The sequence below is a fragment of the Anas acuta genome, chromosome 17 (genome assembly GCF_963932015.1).
Source record: "Anas acuta chromosome 17, bAnaAcu1.1, whole genome shotgun sequence".
NCBI classification, from domain to species: domain Eukaryota; kingdom Metazoa; phylum Chordata; class Aves; order Anseriformes; family Anatidae; genus Anas; species Anas acuta.
In genome coordinates, this window is record NC_088995.1 from 3,824,273 (window position 1) to 3,838,241 (window position 13,969).

The 13,969-nt window shown below is 56.1% G+C and overlaps 1 protein-coding gene across 19 annotated transcripts in view; it reads right to left on the reverse strand.

Annotated features, from left to right (window-relative positions):
* NCOR2 (nuclear receptor corepressor 2) overlaps window positions 1–13,969 on the reverse strand; it is a 221,881-nt gene that overhangs the window by 93,613 nt on the left and 114,299 nt on the right. For 18 of the 19 annotated variants that reach the window (XM_068654328.1, XM_068654327.1, XM_068654325.1 and 15 more), the window contains 2 exons: window positions 8,271–8,327; window positions 4,540–4,592 (listed from right to left, as the gene is read on the reverse strand). In XM_068654328.1, the coding sequence (XP_068510429.1) occupies window positions 4,540–4,592; window positions 8,271–8,327 (110 nt within the window). Of the gene's footprint in view, window positions 1–4,539; window positions 4,593–8,270; window positions 8,328–8,622; window positions 8,713–13,969 lie in introns of those variants that run through there. The other variant, XM_068654336.1, reaches the window with a different exon arrangement.

Consider the following 13,969-nt stretch of genomic DNA (forward strand, 5'->3'; position numbering starts at 1 on the left):
TCCATTGCTACTAAACCCCCTAAACAGCCAGTAATGAAAAGATGACTTATATTTGCCGGAGTGACAAGTGATTTGGAAAGCTGTAGTTAGCAGCAGATTTTCAGAAGAAAGCTGTTCTGCTTTTGGGAAAAAGGGGAAGAGGCAGCTCAAAAAGAAAAAGGTATTCAGAAGCCCCTAAACCTCTCCGAACATCCAGATGAAAGATTTCCGTTCCGCACATTTCCCCCCAAGAAAAGCCATCAGCTGCAGACAGCAACACAAACGGGCTAACAGTACACACAGCTGGGCTGCCGCTGCATCTCGGCGTGCAAGAAAATCAGAACCACACAAAGCTCTTGATCAGTTTTGTGCTAAATGTAAACTCAGACACCTCTGCGGGCATCTCGTGGGAACGCTGCCTGCTTTCAGCCCAGGATTTCTGAATTGCAGCACAGCAGCAAGGAGAAGCCCTTGCAAAGAGGGCTTAAAGCAAGCTCTGTAAGCAGCACCTTGCACGTGCTTACCCTGGGCTTTTCAGTTTTCCTCTGGGGTGCTTTTTCCGGGCTCAGAAGCTCACGTTTTGCTTTCCAACACAAATCCCACAGCCTGCGATTTCAACATGACTGCCTCGAGAAGGGGGAGGAGAGTCCTACCGGGCTGCTCTTCACGGCTGACCGAGTCGGAATCCACTGCAGCGGAGGCGAAGGCCCCCTCGGAGAATCTCTCTCCAGGAGGACAGCAGGTAATTGATCCTGCTCGTGTGCACGCCTCGCCTTTGCTCAGACACTTGGCAGAACGAAGGTTAAAGCCTTTGGGGCCAGGAGCCTGGAGAACACGCAGCGACCCTACTGGGGGTAGGAAGAGCAGCTCTCACCCTGCACATCCACCAGCTGGCAAAACACCAACAGGACGAGGCACAGAACAGATGCGGTGGTGCTGAACTGGAGCACAATTAGGCGTCCTGTATTTCAGCAAGGTTTAAAAAAAAAAACAAACCACGAGAAGTCTCCGCATCCCCTGACCTGCTGCAGAATCCATCAAGCAGCCTCCAGTTGGCACACCGCAAAGCTGGAAAATTCATAATGTGAACGAGCGTGCGCCAAGCTAGCTCTGGGAACAAGCTCACGCCATCCCCTTCGGTGTAAGAGCACTTCAATGCTCTCTGTGCTTTGTGTTTCCATCCAATGAAGCAGGTACTGCGGGCACGAGGGCCCCTGTCCTGCCCCAGGTAGGTCAGCTCCTCGGCACAAAGCCCTCGGCTGTGCCTTGGGTCCCGCAGCAGCTGGAGCATGCAAAATTCAGCACGCTTGCTGGAAGCCTGCGCTCGCAGGTGAACCGGAGGGACCCGAGCAGGCGGGTAGCAGAGCACAGCGAGGCAGTCAAACAGGACTTAAAAGCTTCTGAAACTGCAGACACTGGGATGAACTGGGGCATGAAATTAATTTTAACTGCACTGAATAGGAGACAGGCCATAAAACTCCGCGGAAAAGAAGAGACCAGGAACGTTTGAGGAAGAGCAGAAAATCTTCCCGTAACTCCCCAGTCAGCTCTGCGAGCAGAAGTGACTCATCCCCGCTGAAAAGCAAAGCAAACAAGCAGCAGGAATTAAAGCAGTGTTGCAACGCGCAGAGTATCGCTGCAGAGAAATCGAGGAATTCTGGCTTTGTGATATTCAAATGCCTTCCCACTGACGCTTGCAAACATTCAACTGAGAAAAAAAAAATCACCCTAGGAAAAGCTGGTGGGGGGGAAAAAAAGGCATCTGTGAGTAGAAGCAGCCTGATCGTCCTTGCATGGCCAGGTAGGAGGCTCCGAACCCACCTCCCATGGGATCCGTTTATTTTTAGGGCAATGGAGTCAGCAAACGGTGAGGTCTCAGGGACAGAATCACCCAGCAAGGTGCCAAAAGGCTTTTTCATCATGGCTAAACCTGCTTACGGTGAGGTTGTTCAGAAGAACCTGCACCAGCAGAACCATTCCAGCCCAGCAAAGCGCAGCCTGCGGTGCCCTGGCAGCTCCCCCCTGGTGCTGCAAGGCATCGGGCTGCTACCTCCATGCCCCCCATGGGCTCCTGGGGGAGCAGCCACCCCAGGCCAGGGAGCAGAAGCTGCTCCTCCAGAGCAGAAATGCCCACAAGGATGCTATAGGTTGGATTTTGTCAAGATGCACAAGTTTAACACCTCCTCACCTTGGGCACACAACCGTGAAGTGTCTGCTCGCTGCAACTGCTGAGACCTCGATTTTGTGCCTGGCCCTCAGGCACCCAAACATCCTCTACCGTGCAGCAAGGACACAAGAGGTGGGAGGACAGGACTCACCAATCTCCCCGCACTTCTCTGCGGGCAGCACAATAAAATCCAAACCCCAGGACCTCTGAGACAAGCCCACGGTCAAAAGCAGCAAGCATCTGGAGCCCAGATAGCTCGAGGGCCTTTCCCTGACCTAGATGTGTAAATGCACCCGGCTGGCATCAATAACCAGCTGAAGACAGCTAATTGCAAGGTTTCTGGAAGGAGGAGATGGTGGCTTTTCATTAAAACGTGTGGTTTCCTTCCCATGCTTTTGCAGCATTAATCACCGAGAACATTAACCCCAGGGCTCCCTGCTTCAACCTCACCTTGGTTTTCAACCTCGCCTTGGTTTATCACCGCTACGGCCACGAGGGAGGGAGGGGAGCCCGCGGCAGGGCTGGGACGACCTTCCCTTCCTACACGCCAAGAGGAGAGGACAGCCTGCTGGGGAGGTGCTGGAAGCTGCTCCCACAACACTTCAAGCCCCATCACCAGTTTCACTCCTGCCCTGCGCAGTCACCGTCCCCTCCTGCTTGTGCCCATCTTCCACGTGGTAACAAAGGGCAGGAAATCATTTAAATCGCAGGAAAACGTCATCCTGAAACCACAAATATTGGCAAGGGAATGGAGAGTGGGTGAAGTAGCTGGATCTGCTTTTAACTCGTTCTTCCGTGGACGAAGCCAGCTTGAAATCGCCACCTCCAGTGCCCGGCTGGTGATGGAGAGCTTCAAGAGGAGGGGAGGTCGGGGGACCCTGGCAGATGGTGGCATCCACACGCCGCAAGTGCCTGGGGTGGGTCACAGCCTGCAGTGTGAAGGGCACGTCCCTGGGCCAGCACCGACGCTGCGCAGAATGGTTTATCAGCCGTCAACTCCCCGAACCAAGAGCCAAACCCAGGTGTGAGAGCAGGGGGCTGCAGGCTCGCGGTGAGCACAGACCCCGCGCCAGGCATCGTCTCTTCTCCCAAGGGTATAATCAGCACCGCTTCGTAATTCACGGCTTGAATCAGTAAAAGCTTGAGGGGTGGCTCTGATTCCCTTTTTCACATCTCCACAGCTAGCAGAGCACACCTGAGCGCGGCGCGCTGCGGGAGGCAGCCAGTGTGCAGGGCACACATCTGCCCACCGCATGCACCAAAATCCTGGGCAGCCCTTGCCCAAGGCTCCTGGCAACATCTGCCGAGCTCCAACTGGGGTAAACGCAGTACCAAAGCCACGTTTGCTGCCTCCTCCTTCCCCTGGTGCTTGGGGACAGCAGCATTTAAACACCGCCAGCGCCTGCCGCGCTCCCCTGAGCCCCGGCAGCAGAGCACAACAGCAGGAGCCCGTTAACTCTTTCCCTGTAATTCCCCTGGCACCAATTAACATACTGCTGAAAAGCAGAAGATTATTAACTTTTGTTAATAGATTATTAAAGATGATTATCAGCAGCTGACCGAGCCCGTACCGAAATAGACTTGCTGCAGGCAGCGCCGAGCAGCCCGCTCACAGCAATCATCGCTTCATTCAAGCCAGATAAAAGTTTCAGATCTGGTTTGCCTATTCAAATTTCCAACAATAATCACAATTATCACTATTCTCATTATCTGTTATATTTCTTCTGTGTTCAGGAAGTCGTTGTGGTTATTAAATGCAAGCTGATGATTAAATCATGTATTGAGGTGATAAGTCATAAATTACATGATTGCTAAGTCTCAGTGAGTATCTCTGAAATAACCAGTTGTTATTAGACATTCAAGAGGTGCTTCAGGAAAATCTAATTGTAATTGCAACTTCTCATTTCACTTCAGCTTCCCCGCATGCAAACACACACACGCGCATGCTGGCAGCTGATTTCGTACTTCGGCATGCGTGAAACGAGATGAAAAAAATAAATAAATAAAGCACCACGCAGCTCGTCTCCTTCCCAAACACCCCTGGACACCGGCGTCACCCACATGGCAGAGCCGCCCCCGAGCGTGGCACCGGGGAGGGCAGAGCTGCAGCACCACGGGGCTGTGCCCCCCAGCCCCCTGCAGCCAGGGTGAGAGCCCTGCAGGAAAGCCCTGAGAGAGGAGCCAGGATTTGCTCCCACCACCCCCAGGAAAATCAATCGGCACCTTCAGCATCCGTCTCAGCTCCCGGAGATGGGTCGTGCTTCGGGCACCCCGAGCGGCGAGGCAGCAGCTCTGGGAAGGTACGGACGGGGTCTGGGAGCGAGCGAGCGTCCCCCGCCGCAGCCTAGCACACAACCTGACATTTAGAAGAGCCTTTATTGCCCCGTACTTACATTTTAATGTTTTCATGGTATTGCCTGGTGTCTGAAGGCTGGTTGTATAACGGCTGAAATAAAGAAGAAAAATGAAGGCATAAATGGTACAGCCTGACATTTAGAAACTTAATCCTGGCTGCAACTGCCTCCCGTCCCCCCCCCCCCAGCCTCACCAGCCTGGGTGCAAAGGGACAGCAGCACCCGCAGCACCTCCCGGCCCCGTCCTCGTCCCCGTGCCCCCCGTGTCCCCTGCCGGAGGGAGCTGGCTGCCGGCAGCGCCGCCGAGTCCCCGCGCATCCCGGCGCAGCCCGTGGGAGGGCAGGCAGCGCCCGAGCTGGAAGCGTTTTTGCTACGTAATGCCTACAAAACACGGCCCGGCGCGGTGCCTGGCTGCTGGGCGCCTCCGAACAGACGACACGGGGGAGGCGAGGGGAAAGGGGGGCCCGGGGAGCGGGCAGAGCCAGCCCGTGCGCTGCGCGTTGTTATGTCTACGCGGCGGCAGCAGCACGCCTGAGCTCCCCGCAGAGCCACCAGCAGGGACAGGAGGCAGGATGAGGCTGAGCCCCTGGGGTTTCCAGCAGTGCAAGGGGTGGGAGGGCAGCTGGGCACGTCCCCGCAGCCCCCCGGCACCCGTGTGGACAGTGGTGATTTGCACAGAGCAGTGAGAGGTGTGGGGAGAGCCACCCCCTGCAGCCCATCGCTGCTGCATCTTGGCACCAGCACATTGCCAGCTTCTTTTTTCGGCTCCCCTTGGATGCGTCCCTCTTTGCTGGGGAGGCACAAGTGATCCCTCAGGTGCAGAGAGAATTGGGGAGAGGAACCAGCGTGGCCCTGAAGGCACAGTGGGGCATTTGGCACTCTGCACGGCTGCCAGAACAACGCACCCGGACACCGCGCTGGCGATGCACCAGGAGAGGGGACAAGCCCCAGGAGGAGGTGTGTGCCCAGTGGGGTCTCCTGCCCGGGGAGGAAGCAAACAGAGCAAACAGGCTGGCACATGACAAGGTGCGAATGTCCTCTGAGAGAAGGGGAGGCACCCATGTTTTGGTTTCTGTCTGGGTTAGAAGACTCCTGTGCACACAGGATGTCACCGATGCCCTGATGCTGCTCAGCTCACTGGAGGCTGCTGAAATATTTCCACTGCTCCTTATCTGGGACACGAGCAGCCACTCACACCCTCAGTTAGGGAACCCGGGTGTTAACGGGCAGCCCCTGCACGCAGCACTTGTGCCATTCAGAAATAAGAGACTGGGACCCAAAGCCAAGTTCCACACAACGAGAGCACCTCGAGGAGATTTCTGACTGCCCGGCACCATAACTCAGCCCCTGCAGCACAGCGAGCCAGGAGATGAGTTTTACCTACCCCATAACTAAATGCTAAAAAACCTAAATGCTAAAAAGAGGAGCGAGAGGCACCATCCTTCCTTCCTCTGAGCTGTCCGCAACCTGCCCAGAATGACAACTTTCTAAATGAGTAAGCAAAAGCAAACCTGAGGGGTTGGATGGCACGGGGACACGCTCACAACGTGCACGGCACTGCTGCACGGGAAGCAATGTGTACCACGTCCCTCTGGGGATGACATTTAGGAAAAACAAAATCGCCGGGCAAGCTGTGACTGGGAAATCCGTGGATTTACTGAAAGCTCTTTAAAAATAAAACAGAATGGAAGCCCTCGATTGCTTTCTGGTCACTGCAGCATTCAGAGCGCAAGTCTCAATGAAATTTCTCCCTAGGGGAAACACGGGGTCATTGTAAAATGGTCTCAGCTACACGGCAGGGATAACACGGGGATGCTCACGTTCACCAGCCACTACAAAACCACAGCCTCGGGGGCCCTGGCTGCTCCATCACCACAGCATGCTCATCCCCGGGGGGCTCCGTGCTGCCAGGTGCCCCCGGTCCCAGTGCAGGGGGGTGATTTCACAGCCAGGGAGCCCAGCCCTGGTGTGGGTCACGACCACTGGGCTCCCCAGAGCATCCTGCATCAGCTGGGGCTGATGTTGGGGCCCAGGGAGGAGGTGTCAGGGCACCCAGAAGCCCATCAGACAGGTTGGAAAAGCACCACTAATGGGCAAAGGGCTTGGGGTGCAAATCTGCACGTTTAAAACCTGCAGAGCACAGAAATGAGGATCCTCCAAAGAGAATCAGACATGAATCAGACCTCTTAAGGCAAAAAATGCAGGGCTGGTGCTTGGAGGTTCAAAGCAACAAGCAGCTGGGAACAGGAAGCCAACAGGAGCTGCTTCGTTATGATGTTCAGCTCCCAAGGACACAAATTTCAGCACAGATCTCGTAGCCCAAAAGCTGTTTAAAAGACTCAAGTCAGGAGCTAAGAGTTTCCTACCAGAGCTGGGCCAGCACCCAGCAGCTTCCAACCGAGGGGAAATCCATGACACAGCCCCAAACCCCCGGGTAAGTCCCTGCTTGTTCTATCCCGGATCGCTCTCAAAATCCCTTCTTCCATCTGATGCTGTTGGCAGGACCTGGGTGCTGGGAAGGGTCCCTCGCTGGGCAGGCAGATGGAGGCAGCCTGTGCGAGGCACACAGAGCACAAGGAGGGGCTGGCAGGGTTTGCTTGGCAGAGGTTTCCCCTCCCCTTCAAGGAACAGGACGGAGAGGCAGAGGAAAGTTTGCTCTGGGCTCTGGCCCAGCTCCCAAACTCCCCCGAAGACACAGGCTGGCTCTGGAGTGTCAGCGCCCGAGGGAAAAGCATCAGCAAATCCAAAAAAAAAAGAGGGGAAGAAAAAAAATAAAGGTGCGTGGGGGAAGGAAAGGAAGTGCACCATTTTTTGGATGAGGAAGCACCAGTCCCAGGCACCGCCAACCTTCAGCAAAAGGCCAAAGGGTTTGACCCCGGTGACTCAGAGGAAAAATAACGCGCCCTGCCTCCCCAGCGAGGAAGCGGGCTGCGACACGCAGCAGCGACCACTAATTCCCTTGTGACCTCTCCCTTCCGCACTTGGGGAAGACAGTGATTAGTCCCACCTCCGCACAGCAAGTCCAAATTACAGCTGATGAGCACAGCCAGGGCTGCTACATCCACCCTGGCAGGACGGGCTCCCTCTGCTGCACCCCGCGGCTGGTGCAGCGTAAGGGATGCTGCCAGACCCCATCCGGCCCACTCTGACCCTTTCAGCTGCTTCGCTCTGCACCATCACTGCAGATGCATCATTTTTTCCAGCACCTTTCTCATCCTCAGCCCCTCAGGGGCTGTTTCCAGCCACCCCTCCAGCAATCAGCTGCTTGACTTCCTGCGAAATTGTGCTGGATGCTGGAGCAGCCCCAAAATGACAAGTTATTAAAGGTGTTTTTCTCGGTTTCTGTGTGCATGAGACAGAAATAGGACGCGCGCAGGTCCCAATACCTGCAGGCAGCTGTGGCTGTGACTGGCGTGTGCTTTCAGAGCCCTTTCCCCAGCACCCTCCTTCCCCTTTCCTGGGTGCCAGCGTCCCATTGTGGGGCTGTGCGGTGCCAGAGCCCCCCCGTGTCACCCTGCCCTGCCGCGGCGTGCGACGGAGGAGCTGAAGGGTTAACGCTCTCCGAAGAGGGCTGTGTGTGTGTGTGTGTGTTTCAATACCCATCTCAGCCACTTCGCTTCCTGCCTTGGTGCCGCGCCAGCGAGACGTCCTGGCCAGCAGCACACTTCCTTCTGATGGCTCAGACGCACACCGCCAGGGCGCTCGCCTCCCGGGGAGCTCTCCGAGGCTGGCCCCGCTCCAAACCCCCCGCGGGCAGAGGTGGCACTCACCAGCTCCACTTGGGGACCCAGTCCTTCCAGGATCCGGTGGGCAGCCTCTGCCTTCTTCTGCAGGGAGGGAAAGGAAAGAGGGGAGGAGAGAGAGAGAGAAGGGAGGGGGGAGAAAAGTTATTTCTGCTGCTGCTTACAGCCGCAGCCCTCTGCTCCAGCGCCCCACCTGTGCCAAAACCCCTTCCCAAACAAATCCCTGCAGGCAACGGGCAGCGGCAGCTCGAGTTACCCCAACATGCCACTGGGAGCTTCCCAGCACCCCAAAAAGTCCCCCAAAGCCGCCCCAAAACCCATCCTCGCCCCGCAGCCCCGGGTTCCTCTAGCTTTGGAGCTGCTGAACCGTGCACGTTACCTCGGCGCGGCCGCAGTGCGAGGAGGAGGGCGGGCGAGCCCACATGCACACAGAGATGCCCTTTCTAGGATTCATCGCTCCGCGAGCATGTGATCATTCTACTCGAGCTGCCCTTGGCTCCTCGTTTTGCTCTCTCTTCCCTCCCCTCCCCGCAGCCGGGGAGCCCTTGGCTGCCCCCTCCCTCCCCAGCCAAACCTCCCCGCGCCTCTTAGAGAGAAACCCCGAACACGTGGCGGGGCTGCGGGGTGGTTACTAATTAAACAGGCCTGAAAAGAGCCATGGGCTCGCTGCGGCAGGAGCCTAAATAAAAGATGACATTTTCAGTAAACAGCACTTCCTCGCAAAGCCAGGCTTTTCCAGTACTGTTACTAACAGCCTGATAAATCCAGAGCTCCCTATGCCGCCGCCGAGGCACGGGGCTGATCCGACAGAGCCCAGTACCTGGCAGCGAGAGGGACAAGGAGATGGATTTTCAGAGGTGTTTGTTCAGTGAAATGGGTTATTTTACACGTGGGATAGGGGGAGAGGAAGCCTCCATCTCCTTTCACCCCCCACGCCAGCTCCCAGCAGGATGCGCCCTCCAGGCACACAGGATACCCCACATCTCACCAAACCCACACCTCTGTGGGTACCCTGAGAGCCACAAGCTTCACCCCGCTGCCAAGCGTGGCCGCCCCACAGCACGGATGCAGGCAGTGGGTGTGCAAGCTCCTGGCTGGGGTTTTGCACACCCACACCCAGGCTGAGCTGCAGGCAGGCACTGCTGCAGCCCCGGCCCCGAGCCGTGAGTCACCGTGCCCGCAGCCACGCTGCTGCTCCCTGCAATGCACAACCCAGGCCGGGTGGGTGACGAGGAGGAGCCCCCAGCTCCTCCACTGACCGCTCTTGGGAGGCTGCAAAGCTTTGTGAGATTCAGAAGTGCCCCCAAGGATGCTACCAGAGCCGTAACCACGAGCTGGGGTGGCAGAGCCCGTGCAAAATTAAGCCTGAACCCTGCGCTCCCCAATGCTCGCAGTGCCCTCACCCCTCCCACGGGCTCCTGGGGCAGAGCACAGCCACCTAAATTTTGAACCAGCAAATTTTGGGCTCCAGACCAGGACAGGAGAGCAGGACACCTGCCTGGGATGCAATTTGCAGCTGGGCACCGCAGAGGCACAGCTCGAGCCCGGGCTGCAGCCCCCCAGCGGCCTCAGCCTGCATAACCTGCACGGCTCCGCACGCCCCGTGCCCGTCTGCGGCTGCAGCTCTGCCCCTTGCCTCTCCTCCTGCCCTCCGAGGGCATTTCAGCCACAAAATCAGGCAGAGCAGCGTACGAGCCTGCAGACTAACTCATGCCTGAGCCACTCGTATCAGGGAGCTGTCACATTTGGCCTCCCACAAGGAAATAAAGGGAAATCAAAAATATCAACGCGGTCAAACCCAGCCCCTGCAGGGCTCTCCAGAAGAGGCTGGTGAGCACCGAGTGTTTCCACCGCTGTGCACCAGGATTCATTAACGGGAAGGAGCTACGCCTGCCCTGGGACCTGCCTGCTTGAAATATTCATGGTGCTACGGAGAACTCGTAGCCAGAGCTTAATACTTCAGTCTCTGAGAGCGATAAAACCTGGTGATCTCACAGCCCATCTGCATGGTGACATTAGGACATCTTAATTAAAATCGGGGTAAAACTTTGGGCAGGGAAGGAAGGGGGGCACTAAAACTGGTACAGAACCCCCCGATCTGCTTCCAAGAGGGGATGTGAACGAGCTCCATCCTCCACAACAGCAATTCCCGGTGAGTGGGACACATCCTCTGAGCAGAGCTTTTTCCAGGACGTACCCAGGACAAAAAACCAGCGCCTGATTAATTGCAGGCAGGTTAAATAACTGCGGGTTGGGGACTGCAGGCGCAGCCTCTCCCAGCAGCACCAGTGAAGGATGCCCGAGGACGCCCCAGCCACGCGTGGGTGCTGCCGGAGGGCTGCGCGCACAGCGCCAACAACGCGGAGAAAAGGCTGAACGTCCTCAGCCGCTGCGTTTGCCATGTTTAGACAACTTAATGAGACAGCCCAGAGGCAAATCACCATCGGCAGAACATGTGGCGAATCAGGAAGAATGACATGATTTGTCTTGCATTAACTGCCTGTAACGCGCACGTCTCCAGAACGAAAGATCAGGAGGGAAAGCGATTCCGAGCACGTCATATCTCCGTACGCGCACAAAGCGATGCCTCTATCATGAAAGCCGCCCAATTAACACTTGACACGCACCGTAATTGCTGCTGCTCCTTGCTGCATTTATCAGATGGGAACGGAGCTGTCGGGAAGGCCAGGCAGAGCCACGCGGGAGCTGGTGGCAGAGCCAGGAACGACGGATGGCTCCTACAGATGGGTCCCACCGCGCCGCGCCTCGTGCCAGAGCACAGACAGCTGCTGGAAAACCTGCTCCTGCGTGGCCCAGCTACCTGAAACCCACTCGGGGAATTTAGGCAAACCTCAAATCTGCCGGCCCCAGCTCCTTCTGCACCCACAGGATCCTTGCAGGAGACCAGGGCCAGCCCTGCTGAATCCTTTCCTTTCCACAGGCACAGCCACCGAGGACTCGACTCTGATTCCATGAGGAAGACGTTTCCTGGCTGACCCTCCAGGAGGAAACCAGAGAGTTCATCCCCACCTGCTGAACAACCCCCGCCAGCAATCCCCGTTATTTAACAGAGGGAGACGATCAGGAAGCAAATCTAACCATAACTTCCAGCGAGACGTCCGAAGGTCCCCGCTGCTTTACAGCCCCTCCGCTGCTCCGCAGCTAATGACCCCTTTTCCGGAGCTGGTGCGGATCCTGCAATGTTGCAGAGCGCTCAGCAAGGAGGCGTTCGCAGCAGAACCGAAGCCCCGAGGCTGAATTTTGCTCCCGTTTACATTGGTTGCTTTGCTCAGGGTTTCATAGCAGCATGGGCATGAGCAAACTGGGGGCACATCCTTCTAATCTGTGGGCACCGTTCGTGCTGACGGGTGGAGCTTCCCATCACACACACGTTTTCCGAGGGATGGAGGGTCTCAAGAAGTGTGGTTGAGCCACAAATGTCAACCAGTGTCACCGCAGGTCCCATGGACACAAAAGGGGACCCGCAGACACGGCAAGGAGCAGCACCTGCCCCCCAAAACCTCCCTCCCCAGCTCCTCCCGTGGGCAGGGATGTGCAGATGGCTCTCACCTTGCAGGACTGGGCTCCCACCTGGAAATAACAGGATCTTCACCCACAACAAAAACCTCCCTGCAGACTACAAAAACCTCTGCTCTCCCCTAAAAAGCATTTGGCTTCAAAGCAAACTCCAGCCTCTTTTTTTTGGATGGAACTTAAGTGAGGAGTGGGAGGGGAAGGGGGCAGGAGGGCAGCTTCCCAGCCACGTGAGCTCCCATGGGGACGAGGAGCTGACCCCACGAGGCAGCGCCGCACCCAAAGCCGAGCGGCTGGGACTTCACGTGGGCTCCTCTCAAAGCGAAGTTTAAAACGGGAAGATAAGGAAACACGGGGGTTATTTTGAGAAAGCGGATCTGAAATTAGGAGGCGGCATTTTCTTGGAATTGCTCCAGCCATCACTCCAAGCCGCTCCGCGCTGCTGCCGCTGAACTGTGCTCCCGGGGTTATTTATAGCAGCCCGTAGGCAGCAGGCTGCTGGCCGTGCTGGGGAATGTGAGCATTTCTATTTGGGACCCGGCCTGTCCTGCACGGAGAAAAGCAAATCTTAAAGAGGCAGCAGTGTGGACAGGCTGGGCAAAAAGGAGAACGTGTGCGCTGCCCTGCTGGGACCAGACCCTCACCTTGCAGCGCTGGTTTCACCTGGAAGGATTTTAATTCCTAGGACTGAGGCTACCCATCTTTTCCCCTGCAGTCCCAGCCCCCTTCCTCCCAGAGAAAAACCAGCCCAGAGCTCGCTGCCCTCCCAGAGGCAGGAGCTGAGCCTGCAGGACTCCCCTCGCACCCCTCCTGCCGCAGCAGCGGTGGCAGATCCACCGCCGGGGACTCCCCGCTGCGACGCACGTAAGGGAGGTGACAAATGACTCACAAAGAGCAAGGAAGCCGAGGAAAGGCGGCTGCGTGCTCATACCCGTCCTCGAGCATCCTGTGTGGAGCGTGACAAGCCGGTGGCTCTCTTGTCCCCCCGTGGCTGGGCACTGCCAGCCGGTTTCTGCGCTCTCCTGCTCTGCCCCCAGCAAGGGCAAATCCTGCTCCGGGGCTGGGCTGGGTTTCCACGTGCTCACACACAAACACAGCACCACGCTCATCTGGAGGGCTATGATGCCATGCAAAGGCGTACAAATATGAAAAGTGATGTGCTGATGTGGTGGGCACAGCCTGACGAGACTGCACAGAGGGCTTCTGGAAATCAGGCTCGGCACCGGGGCTGCTACGGGAAAAGCTTGGGGACTCCATCCAAGGAGTGCTACAGGGTTTGTGCTCCTCCCTCCTGACGTATTTTGAGTTCTTTGCACCTCTTGTCTTTAATTCCAGGACCTGAAGATGCATGACACACGGTATCTGGTCTGGACTGGTCGCATACAAAGCCTATAAGGCAGTGCACCGCCACGACCTTCGGATCTGAAGCAGATTATTAGAAATAGACACCAGAACAATTAAAAAAAAAAGGCTATTTTCTTTAAAAGCTGAGGAAAAGTGAAAGAAATCTGAATCACTCCAGGCTAAGCATCTGAATGTTATTTTTTGGGAAATCTTGCTGTTAGGCAGCGGTGTTAATAGCTCCTGACCTCTGACCTTTCCGATTTTCCCCTGGATTACCGTGCGCCACTGAGCCGAGGTGAGGCAAGCCCAGAGTGGAAGTCATCACCAACAGAAGCAAAATGAATGAGGCCCTTCCAGCAGCCAAGCGCAAAATGCCCCCATCCTGGCTACCACATCAACCAGAACTTGGAAAAAAAACACAAAAAACCCTGCAGATTTAATGTTCAGATGGCGTTTCACTGATAAGGTTTTATTTACTGCAGCAGCTCCGTGCTGACGACGCAGGCCTGATTCTTCCCTTTCTAATGTAAATCAGGAGTTCATAGAAAATCAGTTACACAGACATAAAATCACCATGGGATCTGAGTCACGCTCTGTGCCTTTGAGTAGTTAAAGGCTAGATTATACTTTGCAATGCTAAAAGCGTTCATTTATTTATTCTCGTATTTATGGATGGGGCATTAATGCTTCATGAACGCACGGATGAGGGTGAGCGGATAGCCAGGAATACGCTCGGCGCAGACACAACAGCAGCAGGGGGTGGAAAAAGTTCAAAACAACCCTTTGAATTCCAATTTTACAGCATAATGCTGAATTTATAGATAGATAGCTGTGCCCTTTTGAAGGAA